This window comes from Crassostrea angulata, chromosome 10, assembly GCF_025612915.1.
Source record: "Crassostrea angulata isolate pt1a10 chromosome 10, ASM2561291v2, whole genome shotgun sequence".
Classification (NCBI taxonomy): Eukaryota; Metazoa; Mollusca; class Bivalvia; order Ostreida; family Ostreidae; genus Magallana; species Magallana angulata.
Window position 1 is genome coordinate 41,555,406 of NC_069120.1, and position 19,981 is coordinate 41,575,386.

Genomic DNA, 19,981 nt, shown 5'->3' on the forward strand with positions numbered 1-19,981 from the left:
AGGGAAGATAAAAGTTCAGGTATGCATTAAGGTGAGTGCAATGTGCACTTTGGGGAGGGGATTGTCCGCTTTGCCGTTGTGCTTTAGATGATGTTGCTATTTGCTTCTGGCAGCTTTACTCTTGTTGTGATTTATAGCTCTATTAGAAAATTAAAAAGCATATTGTTGTTTGTGGATACAATACTGATACGGCCTTGTATTACTACATGCTAATCTGTCAGCAATCATAGCTGGTACACAGTAGAGGGGCTCAGTTTACCTCCCGATCAAGTGCCTCTCATTTTGTAGCAATCAAACGCTCTGTGTGTTTGCCTATTGGTAAACTTCTAGTAAAGTGTTGCAAGAGGCTTAACTTGAAGTAGCTTTAACACTTCTATGAAGTGAGTACATTTCATGGGAGGTGAACAAGTGGCAAAAACTACCAGTACAAATGTTTGGTTACATAAACCTCTTTAAACCTTGACATCATTAAAATGCGTTTCAATAAGGTTGTCATTTGTTTTTTGATTTTGCTACTTTTAAGTAGGTGAACTTTGGTTTCTTTCCAAAGTAGGTGAATGGGTTTTTACCAAAATAGGTGAACTTGGCACAGCTGAAGTGAAGACTGGCTGTCTCCAGTTCATTATTCCATTTTCTTTTATGTTTGAATATGACAAAAGGAATTCCTTCAGATGTGCACACCATTGTTTCATGTGAGGATGGAATCAGCTAACTTTTCAAATGTGAAAGTGTATTTGACCTTATAGTTTTTTATGTGAATTTAATTGCTTTTTCATAGATTCGATGCTAATTGCTGATGTTGCAGCTTTCCATCACAGAAACTTCATTCAAAGAATCCCATGAAATAAAAAATCAAATGAATTTCAAAAGACACAGAAATGCCAAATATCTAAGGCTTGCAAAGACAGAAATCAAAGAGAGAAAAAGTAGAGACCACAAAAAAGTCTTTTTATCTACATATTTGTAATTCATCCATAAAGAGGAATTAAAAGATCTGAGCATTGAATGGTACCAAGTCATCTGGTGCGGCCATTGATCGTTAATTAGCAATCAATCACATCAAGGCTCTGACGGTAGAGTAAACTAGGATGTAAGATCACCCAATACCAGGGACATGAAAAATTGATCAGAAAACCAATATCCAAAAAGCATCAAAGTCCTGCAAATGAGGGTCTCTGCAGCCATGGCTAATCAATAGTGTTTATCCAGTCTTCTTTGTCAGTGCCCATTATTATAATTGTTGGATGAAATACAATGGCTACCAAACATTTATTAGTTGAATTTGGTGCTCCTTTTGAAAAGTTGTAAACATTAGCCTGGGCAAACACTTAGTGTGTGGGAACCTGGAATTGTTGACAAATCCAGAAAACGATTGACTGCCCTACTTGGCACGGAGCTAGGGATTCTGTCAACTGAGAATACGAGGAAAGAGTACAGAAAGCTCCTCCTTTAAGATCTACTCTCTCTCTTTCTGTCACTGCTTGTCTCACTAGCACCAATCTGATACCCTTGATTTTTCTATCATTTGATATAATTTGTGTAAATCTGATTTGCCTGAGAAGTAATTACCGTAACATACAGTATAAAATTTTGTACAGAGAAAACGGAAATCCCAAAATAGCATATGTACTACAGTTTGCTATATTAATTATTGAAGTAATGGGTTTTACTTTTTAACTGATTTTAGATTAAAAAAAAATTTCATTCAAATTACAAACTCAGTGTTCGAAAACCTGACTGATGAAGTAAGGGTTAAAGAATTTTTCAAAAATAAATTATCGGCCCTTTTTCAAATGAATGCAATTCGGCATTCATTTTAATCTAATTGACACTTATGCCATGTATTACGTACATATTGATGCAAAACCAACAAGAGATTGTGGCTTGCTTACTCTGACATACCCAATCACGCAGGAACTATTTTATAATTATTTTAACATAATCAATACCCGCGGATCTTATTACAGCAACTGAGATATGTGGAATGGAGTAAACTTGGATATTAATCCGTGATTGCATGTCGTTGACACTTCATTCTGGAGAGGCACAGAGATGTTATCAACTCCAATGTATTGACTTAGTTTTTCAGAATCAGGTAATTTGGACATTAGCTGTGTGATACTCTCTCCTGGACTGGTTGTTAGTTTGTTACTAATAAGGTAAGCATCCAGGTGATGGAGCAGGTATCCTGACATGGAATTTCTGGCATTTTGTTTGGTACTTGATCTTATACTTTATATTCTGGTTCAAGCTGTCAGTGAACATGATCTTGCTGCAGTGTGTTGAACATGCTGCGAAACCTAGCTGTACCTTACTTCAAATTTCTAAAATGTTGAGTGTCTTGATTTACATGGTGGTTTATATGTTCAAGTTGAACATTCTTGATTTTTATGTATTATAATAGTATTGTATTAATTATATTGTTTTGCCATGGTAGTTAAGGTTAACATCGAGGTACATTGTAAACCATGGAACTCTTACAACGACATTTGGGATTTCATTGAATTTAAGGGATTTGCTCTATTTTATATGTTCAAAGTTTTTGAAAATTCTGCTCAGCAATTTTATGATGTTGAACTTTTTGTTATTTCATCCTTTCCATTGTTGTTCTGTTGTTGGACGGGGGCCCACAAAGAAGAGACTGTATGATCCACTGAATGCCAATTGTAGCCTAAATGTCTGAAGTTCTCTTTTTCGTGCTTAATATATGGAAATGTATCATGCCGATGGGTATATGTATAGCAGATAAGGCTTATAGCTTCTTTACATGCCAGTATTCCACATTGCCTTACAAACCAAGGTCTAAATGCCAATTTTTCACCGGGTCTTTTTTAACCTTTGTGTTCCGCCTTCTCTCTCTAACGTTTGAAACCCACACACGTTCCATGGTACTGATGAATGAAATTTAAGCAGGTGTTAGAATTTCATTCATGAGCTACTAGGTAGTTTGTATGCATGCATTACCACTTTACAGGCAATTAGACCTACAACTTCTTGTTGCAATTGATTTGTCAATTGCCAATTAGTTCCGAACAATTTGAAAATTTTTAGGTGAAATCTTTCAATTTTACAGTCCAGTGAATAATTTATCACACTTTGTTTTTAAAGAGCTAGGGCCCATTTCTTTTGATCAGTTAAGTTTAGAACATTCACAAGTTGTAAGAAAGTGTGTTCAAACCATATTTTTAATTATGATACAAATATATCATACTAGTATGTTTTTCAAACCCAAAAACCCCATAGTGAGACTTCTTGGGAATTTGGACAAAACTATCGTATATGCTTTAAAATTAATGAAGTTTGATGATTGCTTATGCAGTGAGGTAATTTTTACAAGACTGGATGATTCTAAATTGAAAATGTATCTAAAAGGTCAATAAATATTTAATGTTACTATTTCGGTGTGTGTAAATCTACTTCTTTATGCCTCATCTCCTCTCCATAGCTCTCTGTCAGTCTGAGTTAAAATACATCAATGATAGCTTTCACGGGGTACCAAAAAATTATGTAACGTTACATGCCTAAAAACCTCCATCGAATCAAAAGGCCAGTTTTATTTACTAATCAATGTCAACGTTTAGAAGAGATGAAATATTTAGATTTCATTTTATGATCATGAAAGTTATAGAGAAAAAATGGATTTCCAGCGCTTCTGATTTTTTTTATATCGAATGAGTAAAAAAGTTTCATATAGCAGGAATGAATTGAACGATAATAAGTTGTAATGAATTTTTAATGCTTTATTAGCTTAGATACGAATGGAATTAATTGGCTAGAATAACATCAGTATGTTACACTAGATCCAATATAGCATTTCCTGTACGAAGGAATTTTTTATGCTAGTGTTTGTCAAAGAGTTGGTTTTTATTGTTATATCTTCCCAATCCCTTTGACATGTACATTTTACCTGATGAATTAAGTCATATCATAGGCTTAAAATACTTTGTGCTTCAGACACAGAAAATGGGAGAAAAAGTCTTCTGTTACAAAGTTCCGACATCGATTTCTTGCCAGGGGCTTTGATTGGGAAGTTAATATAGGGTATCAATTAACTTCCATTATAAATCTATTCAGTGTTTCTGAATCCTGTGTGTTTGCTGCAAAAACAACATCAGTCGGAAACAAAAGAATACCAAGTTTATTGATTTGTGTATAGAGAGCTGGAGGCGAACGAGGAGAAATTCTAACAGTAGTGATTATTAAGTTATGCATGACACACTGGAAATGGCTAATTCTTTGGGAGAGATGAGAAAATCATGGAGTTGAGAGAGTTTTTTCTTGGATATATTCTTAATTCTTTGGAAGAAGTTTGGTGAGGAGTTGTTGAGAAATGTTAATGGAGTAATGTACCAAAATTTCTTCTCTCTCTCCTCTCATTTAACAAAATCAATAGATTTGTCTTGTTAGAGCAGCATTATGGAGGGCCTTAACATGATTAGCAATAAAACGTTGGAATTGAATAATGACATGACTGTTAGAGCCTTTGTTTACAGACCGAATCTGTCAGGGAAAAATTTTAAGAATACAAAATACCATCATTTTTCAATTAACAAGGAAAACCTGGCATTGAGTCGCTTTTCATCACCATCTTTGTCTCATGTTCCTTTATTGTTTATTGTAAATATAGATGTTATCGTTCTGACTTTTTATCTTATCTTTACAGACAGAGAAATGGTGATCTTTGAGAAAACAGGAGATAGTCTTTGAAGAGTTGCAGAAACAGATTCTTTTGTGATTATACAGCAAACAGTATAGGAATTTTATTCAACAAATCCAGGTAATGTTACATGCATTCTTTATATATTGATTTTACTCTAGGGCTTACGAAATTTGTGGGCAGATACTGGATGCAAGTCTAGCAATTGACCTACAATTTCACCTAGGTTATTATATTGATTCAGTAGAATAATAGTACTGGCTACTCCATCTTCAATGGAGTCTTACCGGTTACTCCATCTTCAATGGAGTCTTACCGGTTACTCCATCTTCAATGGAGTCTTACCGGTTACTCCATCTTCAATGGAGTCTTAATTCTACTCCATCTTCAATGGAGTCTTGGGGAAAGAAAGGAAGTTAAACCCCTGGTACTATTTCTCTTTTGGGAAAGAGTAAATTATTGATACTCAACTTATCCATACCTTAATGAGTTTTAAACTCTAAGCCTGTTTTCCAAAAAATAAAAAGGAGTGTTTTATTTGTATTTCAATAGCATTTGTATTTCCCCCATGTATTTCTAAAGCATTTATGTGAAATGAAGTTTTACTCTCTGTAATTTGCATTAAAGGAAAATTTCATTATTTATTAAACAAAGGATTGGTTTTGATCATTATCTCCCAAAGAGCCTGTCATGTATTTTATATTTTGTTTTCATTGATATATGTAAAAGCTTTTAATGCAAAATGCATCTATATGTCTGGAATGAGGGGAGATAATTCAGGGGGGCACTAACTCATATGTCACCAATGAACTACTATTATAAGGACTGTATTAGGCTCAAATCTTCTTAGGAAATTCAACTTGGATGCTGCACAAACCCACAGAAGACATAGATAATTTGAGAGTCAACAGAAGTTCCAAATTTTCTTAAGAATTCAACCCCCCCTCCCCTCTGCAATCTATTACAAGCTGTTGTGCAATCATCTTAATTCTTGAGGACCAATTTTTTTTTTTAGGAAATGATCAATAATAAAAGTGTCAAGGGTATATAATTCTGTGGATTTACTTGTTCATATACATGTATAGGTATATATAGAATAAAGACTGTTTCATAATTTGTTGGGGAAGTTAATTCATGGGTGAGGGATACCCAACGAAATCCATGAAATGATAGCTGAGAATTGTACCGTGTATCTGTTTCCTATTGGTGCAGAAGCACAAAAATGAATGACAGCATTAAAGCCTTGCAGTGTGCGAGGGAGGGAATGCCAAGACATGAAAGACATTGTCGTCACTCGCCAGAATTATCACGCATCACAACATTAATGAAACCGGAGAAATTTTATTTCCACCTTCATCTGAACATTTATTTATCAAAAGTTTGGTTCGGCAAGTATTTGTTGTTTGTGCGGTCTTATCGGTTAAGTTTTTTTTATTCTGGAGTCAGTGTGATAACATCATTTGCATCCTGATGTTGGAGAGATATCTTGTCTTTTATGTATGTATTGGAGATAGGGATGGCAGAGGGAGCAGGAAGTAATATGCCTGTGATAATTAGTGAAATCTATTTGGTTTATAGCAATTAAGCCTGCCTTTGTTATTGAAATTTCCAGGAGTGGAGTTTTGATAATGACATTGTTGATCATGAAATATTGAAAAGTCTAACAACCGGGCAATGCTGGGGTCAATAATGTGGCAATATCTGTATCATTTCAAATGTACAAAACTGGTGAGATAAAGATGTTGAAATTTCATTGAATCTGGTCCAGATTTGTAGTTCTCGTCAAGCTTTGCAGGTTAATATTCAAGAGCATGAATAAAATTGAACATCTGTTCAAAAAGAGAAACTTTCTCATGAAATTGTGTTTTCTCATGATCTTTATGATTTCTAGTTCTTAAAAGAGGTCAAAGCAATATAAATATTTTGAATAAGTACACATGTTCAGTTCGCTTGTCCTTTAATTATATTTAAGGGGAAGGCTGTTGGTAATTGCAGTGGCTAGTTGGCGAGCAGGTTGACTTGGTTCTGGTTCACAGCCCATGAGCAGACCCCAATGAGTGTATCGGTCTAACTCCTCAGCATACATCTGGCAGTGCATGCTTATAAACTACCAACCATCTAGAAATACTTTGCTTTAGTTTTTTAAATTGGAGGTCTAAAAAGTTTTAGAATTCCCATTACTGTCATTCTTTTTTAGGGGGGTGGGGGGTATCAAAAGTTTTACCAGTATGTAATGAAAAATCTGGTTTAAAAGCGAATGTATGCAAGCTAAATGGAGAAAAAAAAAGACTACTGCGTAGTTTGTGATAAAAGGAAATCAAGGAGACATTCATATATATTATATATTTTGAATAAAACATGACATAATTATTTTTATAAACTTAAACCAGCAAGATAATCACTTTATAGATAATTTTGTTTGAGTGCACATTTAGTTTGCATGCAAAATGACATTACGGTGTGGCCTCATGCAAATTTTTCTAGGAAAAAAGATATCATTTATAATTGATAAATTACGTCTCTAATTTTCCTTTTTCAAAAGTTTAAAATGGTAATTTGTGGAGGAAAAAATGTGTTATTTATTTAAATGAGCTACTGACTCATTCTCAGTTTCAGACAAAAGGCATGTACGGATAATCAATTATTGCATGCAAGGAGAGGGGGGAAAAGGTTGCTTCTTTGGGATGTCAAACACATTAATCTAGCTTGTTTCTGGTCAAGGAAATGAGGTGTGAAGGATTGAATTCATCCATGATGCAGACAATTGTTGTCTTACCAAGTGAGTGTGTGTGTCTGACAAAAGGATTGAATTGATATGAACTCTGACCTTAACCAAAACATGTACTGTCGAAGAATACAGCAAAGATGGGGAAAAGAAGTGTGTAAATGCTATCATTCCTGAATAATGAATAGTTAATGCCCCTACGAAGGATCCCAGGAATGATTTCTGTAATTCCACAGACATTATCCGGATTGGAAAAATAGAGAAAATGGGTGTTTAGATGGTCCGTCTGCAATCTTTATGTCTGGGAGTGTTTTATCGGGCTCTCCTTGTTTTTCCTCCAAAAGGAATTAGCCTGTAGAAATGTTATTTAGCCAATGGTTGAAGCAACATAAGCTTTTGCCTCAAATCAGGATAAATAACAGAGGCTATAAATCAATGCTATTTGCTCTGATTGGAATGAGTGCCCTCTGTATTGCTTCTGTATATTAACCAAACAACTTCTTAATTAACATTTAAAAGCTAGGAGAACTGTAGATTAGAGTTTATGTACTAAATGGAGAAGACACTGCTGGCTATTTACTGGGGAATATGAATTATGTTTACTCAAAGTCATTAATGTTATGTCTTTACTTTGAATATAAAATCAGAAAAAATATTTGCAGATCAAAACTTTACAGGATAGAAGGTTTTATTCTCATAAAAAAAAAAGAAAGCTCGTTAGAGAATTACTGAATAAAAGCACCATTTTAGGTATAAACATTTCTGCCTCTTTACCTGAAGAAGGGAAGAAAATATTTTTGATATATATTTCATTTGTTGACAATATAGGCAAAAGAACACCTATTAATTATTAATTGCAGCAAAACTTGGCATGGAAAAATCAGAATTTTGCTCTTGGTTGTAAAGAGCTCACAATGGTCACAAGATTTTCTATGCCCAATGAAAACTCTAATAGAAGATGGTACTCCAACATTTGTATTCAGATCTCCCTATCAAATAATGAGATGAATATTTGATCAGTTACATTTTGGTGACAGATTGTTCTGTGAGAATCTCTAGAATCATGACCATCTGTGCACCAAACATCTGTCCATTACGATTCAGATAATTGATTGAGTTGTGGACTCTGATTTCAGAAGTTATGGTCATGCAATGCAATTTATTGGTAGTTACCATGTTTTTTTTCTTTTATGTCATATTGTTAAGGAGGGTCCAGAAAAGCTAAGAAAATTTGGGTTTATTGCTTCCGACTTTTTGGTACATGTATTATATAAAGTATAAGTGTTTTTACATAATAATGATTGCTAAAAAACATTTGTATGTTAAGATTGCAGTACTGGTTTAGAAGCTTTAAAGTAAAACAAATGATGGCAACACATGAAAAATTTTATCGTATAAACTCTGATAAAAACCTTTGGAAGTTGACCTTCTCCTAACAAATCTTCTGTTTAAAATTTTGGACATGACATCAATGCAAAATATTTATATGGGGGAAAACAATTACCGGTATTGTTTCATAAGTCAGATATGTATAGTCAAACTTTGTTATCTCAAACTAAATTGGACTGTTTAAAAACTTCAAGATATCGGAGTATTTGAGATATCGAGGGTAAAATACATAAAAAAATAAGTGTTTTAATAGGACTTACAAGTCACTTCCACATATTCATTTTATTTGAGATATCAGTGTTCGAGATATCTAAGTTTAACTGTAGATGGTCACTAAAACCCATATAGAATATAGGGAAAAAATGGCGAAGAATATTTTTAACATTTATTGTGACATCAACTAGCAAGAAGATCTGTGTTTCACTCTCAAATCAGTATAAAATTACTTGTTTAAAATGTTAACATGGGTTATGAGTCGATTTGTGACATGCATTATGCCTAGTCCCTGAGGCTGAGTTGATTTCCCTATTGTAACCTTAGTATGGTCATGTTGAATGACTGTAATTCGGTAAACATAATTAGAAAGTTGATTGTTTTACCATAACTATAAATGCAATGTGAGGGACAAAGTACTGTACTAAGATCACTTTCGGAGATTGTAAAGGGATAAATATTCTGACATCACATTTGTGAAAGAAACGGGGAATTCGTGTCGCCATTAAACCTTTGAATCCTTATCTCTATTTTTTTCTTAGTTGGTCTCATCTAATTGCTAATAGATTTTTTTTCTCCCTATTTCTATGGAAACCAAATCTCTTGTTACTGTCAATATTGAGAAAATTCAATAGAACTATTCACACACATTGACATGATACAAGCGGCCATGTGATCAATGTTTGCTAATGCCACTCTAAGTTATGTCATGACTTTGATCAATGCAGTCGCATCAAAAGAGGTTAAAAACAGGGGGGACCCGGGAGACTCGTTGATACCGATCTGTTTGCCATATAATCTAGTCGGTCCTTTCTGCTGGAAGTGCTCACCTAAAAAGTCTCATTGTATGCAGTGTGCATTTCATGGTGTGATAATTGCAAGCAACTTTATCCCATTGTCTTGCTCCTAGCTGGAACAATTTTGTCCTCCCCTTGTTGCCATTAAGGATGTCTGGCTTTAAGCCTACAATAAATATAGGTAGAATGATAGTCTAATGGAATTTGGTATTCTCTATGGCATAACTTACTGTGGATAAAACCTATAAATCACATTGCTCTCTGTGAGCATACAGCCTCTCTCTCTCTCTCTCTCTCTCTCTCTCTCTCTCTCTCTCTCTCTCTCTCTCTCTCTCTCTCTCTCTCAAATTCATATATTTTGATTGTACTTAATCTATATTTTGTCTTTATAGTTTTCTAAGTTTCACTCACTTAATTTGTACCATAAACTGATCAAGTATTAAGAATAATGTCCATAACGAATCAACATTTAAGGTCTTCCAGGTGCCATAGTCATCTTTTAGGGACTGGGATTGTACCAATATCTTGATAAATAAGATCTTGAGTTTAAAGATATTTTTAACACCTGTCCGAGTACACGTAAGATTTAAACTATATAGTAACAGCTTGAATGTGTCTTTAAAAGAATGCCTAATTGAACCCCGAGTTAATTACTCTGGTATATTAGATAGAGTACTTAGCAAAAAGCACTGCAGCACAACAGGATATACCTGTTTACAAGATGTGTGCATTGAAAAATAAAATGTTAAACAAGAAAACCGTTTGAAGCTTTCTATCTGTCATTTCGTAGAGACTGGAGCCTGTGTTCCATTTTGTGTGGCATATTTATGTTAAAACTGTTATCGGGCAATCAAGGCGCAGAATGTCTGAGATTAATGTGGAATATTGAGAATGTCAGGGCCCGACTGATTGAAAATTTGTCATTTTTTTTAACTCTCTTCCAAGCAGGGGGTATGCAGCAACATCTGTTGCATAATATATTTTAGGTGTGAACGAATTTCTCCCATGAATTATTTATCTTCATCTGTGTGTGAAAGTTCAATCCTTTTTTTTTTTGGTTGTAGTTTTGAAGGTGAAATATCTTTTACCAGTAACAAGAAGAATTATCTCTGGGGGGAAATGAAATCTGGGAAGATTTAACAAGATTAGAAAATGTGAAAAATGAAAGCTATTTCTGTTGGCTTGATTGCTTCATTTGTCTCTTCTTCGTGTGTGATATCATTCTCTCGTAATGGAGCAATTTAGCGGTGTATATCTGAGAGCAAGAAACATTAAGCTGCTTCTTACCAAACTAAATAGCCAGAGAATGAATGAGCTATCTTATGGATGGGTATTAAATTTTTTTCTGTTTGTCATTATGTAAGGTTAATTTGTAGTGAATGACATAAACTTCTTTCATATTTTACAAAGATCATATTGCCTTTTAATTAATCTCCTATTCCAGTAAGTTTATCCAGAAATTTTGATGATTTTTTTTTCATAGAAAAACCATAGCAACTACCCCCCATCTCAACTAAGAACTAGCGGGACAAACAAGTTTCCACTGCGTACAAATTGAACGAGAGAATTTTATTCAGCTATGTGAAATAGTGGTATAGATGTATTTTACAGGTCAAAGAGTGGACTAAGGGAAGCAACTGCTTTACCCAACCAACAAAAGCTGCAAATCAATGCCATTTTTCCACTGAAAAAAAATATGATCCTTTAATGAAGACAGGCTGGGAAAAGAAATTTGATTAAGCTGTAGAAATAGATGAATGAATAGTGAATACCGTGATTTAATTATGGCATTGCTTCATCAAACAAGAGGGAACTGTGCTGATTTTGTTGGACTTTGAATTCTTCTGATTCTTTGGGATTTTGCTACATGACTAAATAATGGCACAGTGAATGAAATTATTTTCAATAAATTTTTGTGGTAAAACATCTTTGGCATTGCTTTAAGCCTGTCCTGATTTCCTCTGGGTTCATCGAGGCTACATGTATGCAGGCTCTCATCACTTATATATTGTCTTCAGTGGTTTTTTTTTTAAAACCTGATTTTACGAGGAAACCTATTTTGAATATCAACAGTTTTACAAAATGGTAACATTAAATATAAATTAACTGTTTTTGCCCAGTGTAAAGGTTATTTTTTCTGAATGGTTTCATTTGTGTCATCAGGGAACCCTGGAATTATGATTCCTGATTCAGAATTTTCATATTGATTGTGTATTGAGACCATGTGGTTACTGAAAAAGAAAAGTTTAAAGGATGATATTTGGACTCTTTCAGATTCAATTATTGTAATTAATTGTGATATGCACACTTTTTTTTCCTTGTCGATGATTACTCCTGTGTTGTTCAGGCTGGCTCGAATACTGGCGCCAGATAGCTCAGTTGGTAGAGCACCTGACTAGAGAGATTCAAGGGGCCCAGGTTTGAATCCTGGTCTGGCCACCTTAGTGGCCACCTTTGGCCATTTTTAATTTTCCAAAAACACGGATTTCCTTTCATTGCCCTATAGCAAGAACAATTTTTTAATAACTAGTACTCGTCTGCTGAGACATTGAAATTGAATTAATCTGAAAAACATAATAGTTTTTTTAATAATTAAGTGAAATAAAAATGATGAAGATATTTGACTGGGTTCAATTTAAGTAATGATTTAATTTTTCTAAGTTTTGACAAAGATTTAATGGGGCCCATTAGAACAGGAGACAGATTGTAGGTCAGTCTTATATACATATATATCAATGAATTTATCAATGATCACTGTACTGATAAGATACAGACAGGGGTCTTATTTATCTTTATCTTCAAAAAATATTTTGTGATACACCCTGAGTTCCTTAATCTAATGCCAATCAGCAGCCATATTAAGCAACAACATTTGCTCTATACCATGTGAAAACACTTTTGCAACATCTCTACAAAATTTTCTCTTAAAGTTGCAAAAGGCTTTATCTTTTTCATGTACTGCTACATCTCCTTCGTTGGCAGTGGATGAAATTTTGTATCTAGCATTTCAAGTTGTCCTCACATGGAATTATATCTACATCTATAATTGGTTTCGCAATTGTTGTTATTTAAGAAATAAACAACGTTATTTAGTGAACATGGCGTTATGAATAGCAATTGCTCTGTTGGCATATTCCATGATGCGCGCTAGCGCATCATGGAAAATATGCCAGCAGAGCAGTTGCTATTCATAACGCCATGTTCACTTAATAATCGTTGTTTATTACTTATATTTGCATTTTACCACTCGCAAATACCCTGTATTAGCCTAGACCTTGACATTTAGCTATTACATCAAAAGTAAACATTCAGACTTTGTAATGTATCTTTTTAATTCACATAGATTTGTTAACAGAATAAATGACATGTTATAACAGTAATTCCTTTAAAATGTTATCAAAAAACATGTTTCAATATTAAATACGTCAATTTTAATGGAGTTGGAGAAAAACACATGATGTATCGTATAATGGTTTAATCTATATAACGTCATGGAAAGTATATAATGTTACACCTTTATGACGTGATAGTATACAGACAGAGCAATTGCGATTATAGAGAAATATTTGCAGCTCCTCCGTATGGGCTTACAGTAGGAAAGAACAATGGAAATGCAAATATAATACTGTATTGATTATTACATTCATAATTGATATATGCATATACATTTGTATTATGGATTCATTTTAAATTCAAGATTTGGCTCTATTTTCATGGATTTTCTGGGTTTCCCTTACCAACATATTTGAATTCTCGGTTTTTAGCTCACCTGAGCTGAAAGCTCAAGTGAGCTTTTCTGATCACCTGTTGTCCGTCGTCCGTCCGTCCGTCCGTCCGTCCGTCTGTCCGTCCGTCTGTCTGTCCGTCTGTAAACTTTTTACATTTTGATCTTCTTCTCTAAAACTACTTGGCCAAATTTAACCAAATTTGGCACAAATCATCCTTATAAGAAGGTGAATATAAATTGCAAAAATAAAAGGCCAGGTTGTATTCAAAGCGGAGAAAACCTCGAAACTGTAAAAAAAGGGGGGTGCATTTTAAAAAATCTTCTTCTCAAGAACTACTGAGTTAATCTTAACGTAATTTAGCATAAATTATCCTTAGGGAAAGGAAAATATAAATTGCAAAAATTAAAGGCGAATACTGTTCCAAATTTGAGATAATTGCGAAAATACTAATAAAGAATGGCTCGTTATTCCATATATCGTAGACTGGCAATTCATTGCGATAGACTGGGTCTTATGACAGGCATCGCCAGTCTACCGCATCTCGAGAACGAGGTTCTTTGTTTGAAGCTGGCAGTTTGTTGTGCAACAGTTCACGTGCGATTAAAATCTATGAAACATGGAAATAACATTGGTACCGATTATTGTGAAGTAAATTGAGGTTAAATATTTCAACGCGTTGTCATTTTCACTTGTGAGGGTGGTTTTAGCTTGTTTTGATTTTTTCGTTTCATTTTGCTTTTTAACTTGGGGAAACAATCGCCTTGTATTTGGAACATAGACTTCGGTAAATAGGCAGTTGATTGTTTACCTGCGAAAATGAAAAAATCTGATGCATTAACACTGTACTAAAGTGCATTTCCCTCTGTTTTTATTGTTTATTAATTTCTAATTGTGTCAACAAGGATCAAACAAGGGAGCGACTTTGGTTGAAATAATCGATATTTGATCGGTAACTTCGCCGGAATTTCCTCCGAAAGAGAATTTGAAGTAGCCATGTATTCCGAGTTCATAATCGTGTAAATTAAATCCAAAGACAATAAAAAGATGTTTATGAATTTGAAAAGACGTTTTCACAGCCTCAGTTAAACCCTGTTGTGATTAATCATCCGCGACTGTCTTATCTTTAGAGGTTATAAATACGGGTGATGCAAACACATATACCATGCATTGAAAATTACAATCGATAATCATTACATTTCTTGTTGATACATGTACTACAATTAGAAGGTAACTTGTAATTATTTAATAACTATGCCAAATTAATGCAAAACCGTTTGTTTAAAGTTATCTTCAAAACTAAAATTAAACTGTTGTAATTGGGTCATAGGGTAGGACTAATTTCTCCAAAATACACAGTGCATAAACTGATTTTGTGTCACCTGGCTAACTCAATTAGAAATCATTTTATCTATATAATGTATGAATGCATTAAAAAAATGAAATTAAACAAATTGGATAAGTTTTTAAAAGTTGCCTATCATTCTACGACTGACGCTGAAATGTTTGTTGATCATTGGAATTGTCTTGTTAAACATTATATACTTGTGTACAGAAAAATCAAAAGGATGATGTGCTATAACTACTTTCTGGGGTCCTTTCTCATTTGATAAATTATTTGAAATCTGCAACAATTTTGGTATTTTTCAAACGAGTACATAAAAACTTCTTTTAAACAGTTCTGACACATTATAATTATGATGATATCCGTGCATTATCATTATTTTAAAGAAAATATTGCAGCAGAAAATCATCTTGGTTTGTAGCCGTTTGTTGTTTTTGAGGGAATATGAAATAATTAATGGGCCTTAGTACAAAACTGATACCTGTATGCCTGACAATACATTAAATTATATAGCTTTTTAACACATCATGTGACATCATTTTCCAGTCAAATGTTTTCATCGATCAAGTGAGTAAGGATATAAAACGTCACACAAGTTTACATCAGGTAAACAATTATTCAATTAAGTTTTTTTACTGTAGCCTTAGCAACTTTTGCCACAGAGTTCAAACACTGCGTACTGCCTTCCAGACCAGCTGGCGATTCTCTGTCCGTCAATCTTTGTTAACTTTCACATATGAGATATCAGCTGTGAAAATGAAATGTATCTCATCTGCATGGTATATTCATAGAGCTTGGCATCTTAAATAAACACACTAAAAATATTCACTTAGATGTGGAAAAAGAAAATTACACTAATTTAAGTTCGATATTTTTTTTCATAAATACCAATATACCAAACAAGAAATATTGCAGGTAAATGGTAACTACCTTTTCCAGTATTTTCATCAAATGAAATAAATATGCATTGCATGGCCTCGAAGACAACATTTTAATGAAATAAAATGTTGGCATCCTTTAATTGTGTAGATTCAAAATGTTCAAATTATGATTACACACAATAAGGTAGACCCACAATGGGTGCTGATTTTTTAACTGATATACGTCTTAGGAAATGTATGATTTTTTTTTTTATCTTAAATGAGCTAATACTGTTCACATATGTGCAAAAACTGTAGGAAATAATATACCAGTGTTATATATACCGGTAATTAATATATCACAATATATTTTCACCCCTACCCCTTTATAAAATATTGAGTTTTAGGTCAAAAAATTATCATGGTACTTAACTTTGCTATATTTAAGGACACACGAGACGTTCCTCAATTTTATATAATTTTCCTTGATAAATTATTCCTTATTATGCCCCCCTTCGAAGAAGGGAGGGCATAAAATGCCCTCCCTTCTTCGAAGGGGGGCATAATAAGGAATAATTTATCAAGGAAAATTATATAAAATTGAGGAACGTCTCGTGTGTCCTTAAATATAGCAAAGTTAAGTACCATGATAATTTTTTGACCTAAAACTCAATATTTTATAAAGGGGTAGGGGTGAAAATATATTGTGATATATTAATTATATATAACACTGGTATATTATTTCCTACAGTTTTTGCACATATGTGAACAGTATTAGCTCATTTAAGATAAAAAAAAAATCATACATTTCCTAAGACGTATTTGCTTTGCTGCTTTTTGTCGGTCGGTCCGTCGGTCTGTCGGTCGGTCCACCAACAGTTTCCGTTCATTTTCTTCGCAGGGGATGAACATATTGAAATGAAATTTAATATACAGGTTTATCATGATAATATCTAGGTCAAGTTCGATATTGGGTACGATCGAGCAATTTTTGACAGAGTTTTGGCCCTTTGACGTAGAAAAATTCAAGTTTTTCTGAGTTTCCGCTCATTTTCTTCGCAGAGGATGAACATATTGAAATGAAATTTTATATACAGGTTTATCATGATAATATCTAGGTCAAGTTCGATATTGGGTACGATTGAGCAATTTTTGACAGAGTTATGGCCCTTGGACTTAGAAAAATTCTAGTTTTTCTGAGTTTCCGCTCATTTTCTACGCAGAGGATGAACATATTGAAATGAAATTTAATATACAGGTTTATCATGATAATATCTAGGCCAAGTTCGATATTGGTTAAGATCGAGCAATTTTCGACAGAGTTATGGCCCATGGACTTAGAAAAAATCCAGGTATTTAAGTTTACGTTCATTTTCTTTGTGGATGTTTCCAAGGGAGGGGGCATATGTGTTTCACAAACATCTCTTGTTTATTAACATTTAAACCTGTTTTATTCCCAAAAATTCAAGGTTTATTACCAGGCTATTTTTAGAGCTATAATATTTAGAATTTTTCTTAAAATAGCATGTAAAATGCATTTGAATGCTTATAAATAAAGTCATAGACATATATTTTCAAATGAACACGTTATATCTAAATAAAAAAAGTATCATAATGATATAACAGGAAAATATAATTATAGAATTACCTGGTGGAAATCTTCACATTTTGGAGATAGGAAAAAATAGAAAATAATGGAAGATAGGTTGCGTCTGATCGTAAAGTGTTACGTCAATGTAGTTCGCCATTGTTGCTCAGGTGAGCGATGTGGCCCATGGGCCTCTTGTTGGTGTTTTTTTTACCAAATTAATCTTATCTGCCAGTCACCCAAGAAACTCTTCAAATTTAAACCTGGCTGACATCAAATATCATTTTCTTTCAATCCATGCATTTTATGAAAATTTACGCTCAAGAGTAAAGCTAGGAAACAGGCACAGATCCAGTTGTTTTTTTTTTTTATTGGGGGGGGGGGTGTTACAAGGCATATTTTTGACACCCCCCCCCCCTCCTCAAGACCCATATTACAGTTATAAACTTGTTTATCTTACCTTAGGTACCTTTTTTTTTTTTTAACTAATTACTGATATGGAGAAATATGGTAACCCACTGAGTGAAACAGAGAGCCATATAAAGTCATGAAGCGCTGATTAGTGCCAATGTTTACAGCACTCTGATAAAGTCTTATGCTTGAAAAATTTGACATTAATATGAATACTGTTCTTTCAGGTCATTGAAGAAGATGTAGACACTTAGGAGCCATATCTGTCAATGTGATGCCATATTTAAATGGTTCATGAATTGGTAAGTTATCTCTCTTTGTTCCTTGGACTTCAAATGCTGGGAGATTTCAATATTTTATTAAAACAGTTGATTTTAAAAAAAGAAAAAAAAAATTAAATATTGATGTTTCTCTAGCTGAGTCTATTGTCCAATATATTATTGTTTAATAATTTAGATATATTATAAATGATTTTATATTAAATTTTTAATGACCATTTGAAACACTGCATTTCGTTATTTATAAAAACAATGAAAGTTATAGAGGAAGTTACACTGTCCATTTATACCTGACATTATGTCAATTGTTATCATGCATATTACATCACTAATTTGTTTTGGACCACCACCACCTCAGGTTATTGCTCTAGCCAAAACATCATGTAGCATAAAACACATTTGTGGGTTTTAAATTCACAACTGCACAGTTCTTTTGATGTAATATGACAAGGTGGCAGGGGCTAACTATTTAACTTTAGTGTGTAAAGATAACAATGTGTGTGAGATGATCCATGAACAAAAATGCCTATAGGCTTTATCTCCCTTTGTACTGTGACAAAAGACACATCAAGACTTGCACCATAGGAAATGCAACAAGCATTCTGATTGGCTGATTCATTTAAAAGCAATGTTATTGGTATGTGTACCTGGGACTATTATGGGAAGGACTGTCTTTATTCCATGGATGGAAGTTTAAGTGTTGTGGACATCTACAGGGAACTTTACTGAGGAAATTATGTGACAAAATTCAGTGGAATTAACTTTTAGTGTATTTATCCTAGGTACGGTAATTGATTAGAAGTTGGGTTTTTGTGAATGAGAGAAGTCCAGGTGTCTTCAGTGACCCATGGTTGTGTATTGTAGTGTCCCATTGTATGCTGTTACTTCATTCATTCATGAAATTTACTGACTGTAACTTAATTGCCTTTCCTTAAAAGCACTGCTGTCAAAACTTAAATATCTCTTTTTTGGGACTTTGTGAATATAAATTTGGGCTGAAAAGAAAGTTCATTTTAATGGACAGAGAGCGGTGTAATTAATTTGCCTCACTATTTAGCCGGGGTGAATCATTGTGTTATCTCTAAGGTCCAGTGATCCAGCCTTGTTGAAATTCAACTGGAAAAAGTGCTGAATTTTACAAGGTGGGAAAAATATCCTGGAAAAATCAGTGCTTGATAATAGCCCTATAGCCAATGGAAGGAAAATTTAAACAAGAGAATTAGCTCATCACAGTGTTTCCATTGGAGAATTTCATTTTATCTCTTTGTGTGTTTTGAGTAAGGATTAAATTTTCTTCATAACATTGAGGGTATAACAGTTGTGTACTAACAAAACACTTACTCCATACAAAGACTTTAAAATTAAGTACGGAACTAACACACTACAGGTGGTGGTCTCAAATCATGGTGGTGGTATCCTAAACATTCCATGCAGAGTTGGTAAACTTGATGTTGTAGTTTTGTGCATTGTTTCCATTTTTCAGGTAAAATAGCAATAGTATATGCAGCAGCATTAGTGCTGTGGCGACCATGAACAGCATTCTGGGTACCTTCACCGCGGTGGTGATTCTGAGCACCGCGGTTGTCAGCACACAAAACGGTGAGTCACATTTTATATCATTATTTTTTGACTGCATTTGAAAATGTTAAAAGTCACACCTATTACCCTTTAGATGCATGAACAAGTCAGCGCAATTCATGTTATCAATTTGTCACCAAGAAAGAAGGGGGTGTAGTTTAAATGAACTTGTTATGTGCAAAACTGCATGAGAGAAAATTCTCTTGTCAGATTGGATGAAAAATTACAATCACTTGAAGCTAAGCTAAGCATCTATGGGAGAACATTTAAGTCACCTCTTGGATTTTGATCACTTAAATGCAGCAAATAAAATCACATTTGAACTTGGGTGACTTAATTTATTCAAGTTTGGTCCATTGAGATTTGGTGTGAAATGACAAGGAAAAAGAATCTGAGGAAATCAAGTGCAAATTCA

General features: G+C 33.8%; 1 protein-coding gene across 11 annotated transcripts in view; it reads left to right on the top strand.

Moving 5' to 3' along the window:
- Window positions 1–19,981, top strand: part of LOC128165580 (receptor-type tyrosine-protein phosphatase delta-like) — an 83,127-nt gene that overhangs the window by 15,817 nt on the left and 47,329 nt on the right. For 8 of the 11 annotated variants that reach the window (XM_052830246.1, XM_052830249.1, XM_052830242.1 and 5 more), the window contains exons 2-4: window positions 4,664–4,777; window positions 17,938–18,012; window positions 19,472–19,587. In XM_052830246.1, coding sequence (XP_052686206.1) covers window positions 19,518–19,587 — 70 coding nt within the window. In that variant the 5' untranslated portion in view covers window positions 4,664–4,777; window positions 17,938–18,012; window positions 19,472–19,517. Of the gene's footprint in view, window positions 1–2,122; window positions 2,160–4,214; window positions 4,313–4,663; window positions 4,778–17,937; window positions 18,013–18,615; window positions 18,771–19,471; window positions 19,588–19,981 lie in introns of those variants that run through there. The other 3 variants (XM_052830245.1, XM_052830247.1, XM_052830244.1) reach the window with 3 other exon arrangements.